This window comes from Trachypithecus francoisi, unplaced genomic scaffold (assembly GCF_009764315.1).
Source record: "Trachypithecus francoisi isolate TF-2019V2 unplaced genomic scaffold, Tfra_2.0 Lachesis_group14, whole genome shotgun sequence".
Taxonomy (NCBI): domain Eukaryota; kingdom Metazoa; phylum Chordata; class Mammalia; order Primates; family Cercopithecidae; genus Trachypithecus; species Trachypithecus francoisi.
The window spans coordinates 45,326,166-45,332,165 of NW_022681459.1; the positions used below are offsets into that span (position 1 = coordinate 45,326,166).

Sequence of the window (6,000 nt, forward strand, 5' to 3'; positions counted from 1 at the left end):
CCCAGCCGGGGCAAAAGAGTGAGACCATGTCCCCCCCCAAAAAAAAAGAAAAAAGAAAACAAAAAAAGAAAATTACACTAAAGTTCCCTAAGAAATAAGAAATTAACCCTGTAAAATGAAATATATTGATTTAAACTCTGACTGCTTCAAGCATTTTTTACATTAAGCCATTAACCTCAGGTCCTTTTCGTATAAAATAAAATTGATGTATTTGTACTGTGTGGTTTAAAAAAGAAAAAATTACAATAAAAAACCCTGGAGCTGGGTACAGTGGCTCATGCCTGTCATTTCAGCACTTCAGGAGGCTTGAGGCCAGGAGTTTGAGACCGGCCTGGCCAACATGGCAAAAATCCCATCTCTAATAAAAATACAAAAAATTAGCTGAGTGTGGTGGCACACGCCTGTAATCCCAAGCTACTTGGGAGGCTGAGACATGAGAAACACTTGAACCCAGGACACAGAGGTTGCAGTGAGCTGAGGTCATGCCATTGTACACTCCAGCTTGGGTGACAGAGACTGTGTTTTGAAGAAACAAAAAAAAACCTGGGAATACAGCAAATAAAGTGATGCCTTGTAAAATGACCAACCTAGTAATTCAACATCCTCATGGCAACAACAGAATTTAGGGACTTTATTCCTAAAAATGTAACATAACTTAGTGATTCAGATCCCAAACTCTAGAGTCAGATAGGTCCAGGTTCCAATTCTAGGTTAGCCTCTGCCTAGCTGTATGACCATTAGCCTCAGTCTCCTAATCTGTAAAATGGGAATAATAATGGTACCTTTCTCATAAGGAAAATTAATCTAGGCTTGTGAAATAGCCAGAACAAGTAAGCAGCCAAGAGATGTTAGCTATTATTATTATGATTATGCAATTTTTGATCCCTGATCTATTTGTCATCCACTTGCAGACATCATTGTGGATGAGAAGTTTGAACTAATCTCTATACTCTTTCTCCCCCAGCCTCCTTTGAAAAAGGCACATTCTCAGCTGGGTGTAGTGGCTCATGCCCGTAATCCCAGCACTTTCAGAGGCCAAGGCAGGTGGATCACGAAGTCAAGAGATCAAGACCATCCTGGCCAACATGGTGAAACCCCGTCTCTACTAAAAATACAAAAATTAGCTGGGCATGATGGCATGCGCCTGTAGTGCCTCAGGAGGCTGAGGCAGGAGAATCGCTTGAACCCAGGAGGCAGAGGTTGCAGTGAGCCAAGATTGCACCACTGTACACCAGCCTGGCGAAAGAGCAAGACTTCATCTCAAAAAAAAAAAAAAAAAAGAAAAAGAAAAAGGCACACTCTCAATAGGATGGAGCCTAGAGGCCACAGGTGGGGCCATTCATCGGAGGAAAAAACCCCCAACCTGGCACACCCTGGTCGAGTGAGGTTCAGCCAGGGCACATATAACCTTGTGCTGGGGAGAAGACATGCAGCCTGAATCCTCATCGCCCACCACTATCCTAGACCAGGCCTCCACTACCTGTGCAGGGACCACTGGCTTGGCCTCCTCACAGTCCTCCACTGTGGCTCCATGCCTACTGAGCACACCAGCAAAAGGGTCTTCTCAAAACATAACCCAGCCCCACATCACACCCTCTCTATCACACACACTATGCTACCCCTCCCCCTCTCTGCTCCAGCCCCCAAGCCTTTCATATCCTTGTGGATACTGTGATGCTTCCCATCAAAGGCCTTTGCATATTAAGACCTCTTCTACCACCCTAGTTACCTTCTACCGTCAGTCATATCAGCTTGCTTAAGCGTCAATTTTCTCCACAGAAATCTTCCTTGACCTCTCAGAATAGGTGAAATGCCCTAAAATGTGTTCTCCCTCATGTCCTCATGTCCCTCGTGTCCTATATCACAGTTACAAGTTTCAAATGCCTATTTACATCTTCTAGAGTCTGGGCTCCAGGAAGGCAAGAATGGGTCTACAGCACACGCCTAATACATAGTAATTGCTCAATAAACACTGATAATTAAATCAGTGAGGCCAGGCATGGTGGCTCAGGCCTGTAATTCCCATCACTTTGGGAGGCTGAGGCAGGTAGGTCACTTGAGGTCAGGAGTTCAAGACCAGCCTGGCCAACATGGCAAAACTCCGTCTCTACTAATAATATAAAAATTGGCCAGGCGCGGTGGCTCAAGCCTGTAATCCCAGCACTTTGGGAGGCCGAGACGGGCGGATCACGAGGTCAGGAGATCGAGACCATCCTAGCTAACCTGGTGAAACCCGGTCTCTGCTAAAAAATACAAAAAACTAGCCGGGCGCGGTGGCCGGCACCTGTAGTCCCAGCTACTCGGGAGGCTGAGGCAGGAGAATGGCATAAACCCGGGAGGCGGAGCTTGCAGTGAGCTGAGATCCGGCCACTGCACTCCAGCCTGGGTGACAGAGCGAGACTCCGTCTCAAAAAAAAAAAAAAAAAATTAGCTGGAGGTGGTTGCATGTGCCGATAATTCCAGCTACTCGGGAGGCTGAGGCATGAGAATCACTTGAATCCGGAAGGTGGAGGCTGCAGCGAGCCAAGATTATGTCACTGTACTCCAGCCTGGGCAACAGAGTGAAACAGTGTCATTCATTCATGAATAGAATAGAATAGAATAGAATAGAGTAGAATAAAAAAGTGAAAGAGCAGCACTCTAGCCTAAAGAGGAAAGCAGACCTCTCGAGATGATGTCACAGCTAAGAGTCTCAACAAGGCCAGGAGAGAAGTATACTTATCAGGGCATCTCCTCCACTCCCTGCCCATCTTCCCCCGCTTCCCTGAAGCAAGGTGAAGCAGCCCCCATGCCAGGCAGTACCGTTTGCCTCCAAAGCTGGGCCTCTCATCATCTGAGTCTCGCTCTGCCCACACCCCATAGGTGGCTTCTTCCTTGGTCTGCCAGTGGCGCTGTCGGTTGGGGTTGAACTCATTCTGGAGATCCCAGTCAGTGATCTCAAAGTTCTCCCGCTCATCATCATCATCATCAATGCGGCCTTCCCCATCCCGGTACAAGTGGGACAATGACATGGCCAGTCACTAAAGGAAGAGACAAAAAGGGCACAGGTCATAAGCCCTGGGGGCAGCAGTAGGAGGATTCCTTGTGAGTCTCTATTCCTTGCTGCCTTCAGAACTTTCTCTGAATTCAAAGTCCATTAAAATCGGCATTACTATTCAATAAAAAAAAATTAAAAACCTACTTTTAGAAAACAATCAGTACTAAAACAGGTGAACAAAATACTAGTCCCAACCGTCTATGATTCTTTAAAAGTATATATTTCTTTGTGCTAGCCAATATCATAAATATCACACATATTCAGACATACACAAACCACACAAAAATAACTAAGTAGGTTATTTTGTACACTATTGCCTTATAAAATGAGCGGATATCTTCTTAGATCCCAGATTCTTCTTTCTATTACTGAGGAAAGAATTATATCTGGATCCTTGGTGGTCCTAGGAGTGATTTTTTTTTAGAATATGCTTTTTGAAATACATTACTTGATGAAACAAAATTTTCAGTTTTCCTCGCAAAAAATGAATTTCTTCTGATGAGCTGAAAGATTGTAGTAATTATGAACACTATTTTAACAGTTAGATGGCCAGGGATTGATACAGAGAATCTACCTCATGGTAGCTGAGTGACCAGATTCAGTTGTATTTCTTAAATTGGGATAAACTACTATACCAACCTTAAAGAATGCTTATAAGGCAAATTCAATGAGTTCAAAATAAGTGCTCAAGAAACAATAGCTTCTACTTTAGTCCCATGATTAGGTTAATCATTGTATTAGAGACTTCTAGAGGGACAGAACTAATGGAATAGACATATATATATATATATATATATAAAGGGGAGCTTATTAAGTATTAACTCACACTATTACAAGGTGCCACAATAGGCTGTCTGCAGGCTGAGCAGCAAGGAGAGCCAGTCAAGTTCCAAAGCTGAAGAACTTGGAGTTCAATGTTGGAAGGCAGGAAGCATCCAGCACGGAGAAAGATGTAGGTTGGGAGGCTAGGCCAGTCTCTCTTTTCACATTTTTCTGCCTGCTTATATTCTTGCCGTGCTGGCAGCTGATTAGATTATCCCCACACAGATTGAGGGTGGGTCTGCCTTTCCCTACCCATGGACTCAAATGTTAATCTCCTTTGGCAACACTCACATAGTCACACCCAGGATCAGTACTTCCTATCCTTTAATCCAATCAAGTTGACACTCAGTATTAACCATCACAATCATCATTACTATTATGGCAACAGGGAGTAAACTTAGCAAAGTGATTGTAAAATCAGGCACGCTAAAATCAAGGCCTGAGTTCCAATTCTACTCTATCAGACACTCCGTGTATGAGAATTAAATGCACGCGAAGCTCCAAGCATGGTGCACTACACAATAATACATTCAACAGGTGAGAGCAATTGTGATTCTTGTCTTGCTGAAAGCGGCCTTAGGGCACACGGAGTTCACTACTTCCACAGGCAGTGTCCAACTCTGGTCACCTCTGGCAAAACGTTAACTCTGCCCTCTTCTATTCACTGGTGCACTGGTTGGATGTAGCTGGTCCCAACCTCTTCCAGGAGTGTTTAGGACAGAAGGGTTTTCAGAAAAGGTGAGGACTCTCAAATACATAAGCTTAAATAATACCACTGCCTCCGTGGGCATAGTAGGTGGTAATAAGCCCTGAGTGAGTAGTCACAAGTTATGAAGCCCTCATCAGTAGATGCTAGGTACATGCTGGTCGTTTGAGAACGACTGTCAACTGTCTGCATCAAGACACTTCTGCAAAGTAGGTACCGTTAGTTTTCATGCTTCAGATAAGAAAAAGGAGGTTCAGAGAAGTTAGTAACTTACCCTAGGTTCCACTGCTCATAGGGCTTAAACTCAGGAGAGTTAGAAGTCAGGCCTCGGGCTTGTCTCTCTCTTGCTGTCTAGGTTTGGCAAAGGAGGCTCAGGTTCTTAACTGAACCCAAGCCCTAAATCCCAGTAGACCCCAAGCAGCACCGCCCCTCTCCGTGCCTCGGCAGAGCTGTCTACGAAATGGATTCCCCTCCCCACAGCGCAACGGCTTGGACCGAAGCTCGCCTTCCCTGAGTCTTCGCCCCTACTCCCACTGGCGCTGAGTCCCCTCGTAGCCAGCTTTGCTCACCTCTCCGAGGGTCCAGCGTACCAAAACTCAGCTTCACAATCCGCGCGAGAAGACCGCCACTCCTACGCCAGAACCCGGATGCGTCGTGGCCGGCGCGCCGGAAATGACGTTGTCGACAGCGATGTCCTACTGGCTGCCCCGGCAGCGTGGAACGCTACGGCGGATATAGCTGTAGAGCGGCCGGCTGGGATCTTAGAAAGGAGGGGTGGATTTGCAAGGTCCAGAATGGCTGGGGAGTGGTTTTCCCGCGGAGTCGGCCTCGCTGCCGCGCCTGCTTTGTAGTCCGACGCTCAGCCTATGATGACTGGTGTGGAATCCGCTGAGCCACCTTGGCCTAAGGAGACTTTGACACTCTGAGAGTGTAAATCTGTGAAATAGAGTTGTAGGATTAGCCCATAGGGTAGTTGTGGTAAATACTGTGAGACAATAAGGGGCCTGGGACACAACATTCAAATGGGAATAATGAAGGTCAAGACTCTGACTCCTGTGTCTCTGACGCTGTCGTGGGCACAGGGCAGTGGCCTTTATGCAGGAGTTTAAAAGGGAATGAAGGAATGAATGGGCAAACTCTAGAGTTCCCAAGTATTCTCTCTGGGACATGTTTCCATTCTCTTCGTTTCCAGCAGGCTGGTAAATTCATTCATGTATTCACTGATCTAATTAAAATATAGTGAGTGCCCCTCACCTGTGCTGCTAGGCCAATGTGATACAATGAGCAGAACAGTCATGGGCCCTCCCTGGGAAGCCCTTACTAGCCCAGGGACTCGGTGTAGACATTTAAGTGTCCACAGGCTCTGGAGTTCCAACCTTGACTCTGCAATTTAGCAGCTGTGGACCTTGGGCAAGTCATTACATCTAAGCCTGTT

General features: G+C 46.1%; 1 protein-coding gene across 3 annotated transcripts in view; it reads right to left on the reverse strand.

Moving 5' to 3' along the window:
- Nucleotides 1–5,250, reverse strand: part of TFIP11 (tuftelin interacting protein 11) — a 20,836-nt gene extending 15,586 nt beyond the window's left edge. Inside the window, exons 1-3 of one of the 3 annotated variants that reach the window (XM_033233069.1) lie at nucleotides 5,135–5,250; nucleotides 4,840–4,916; nucleotides 2,803–3,020 (exon numbers count right to left, since the gene is read on the reverse strand). In XM_033233069.1, the coding sequence (XP_033088960.1) occupies nucleotides 2,803–3,011 (209 nt within the window). In that variant the 5' untranslated portion in view covers nucleotides 3,012–3,020; nucleotides 4,840–4,916; nucleotides 5,135–5,250. The remainder of the gene's footprint in view (nucleotides 1–2,802; nucleotides 3,021–4,839; nucleotides 4,917–5,134) is intronic. The other 2 variants (XM_033233070.1, XM_033233068.1) reach the window with 2 other exon arrangements.
- Between the last annotated feature and the right edge of the window lie 750 nt (nucleotides 5,251–6,000).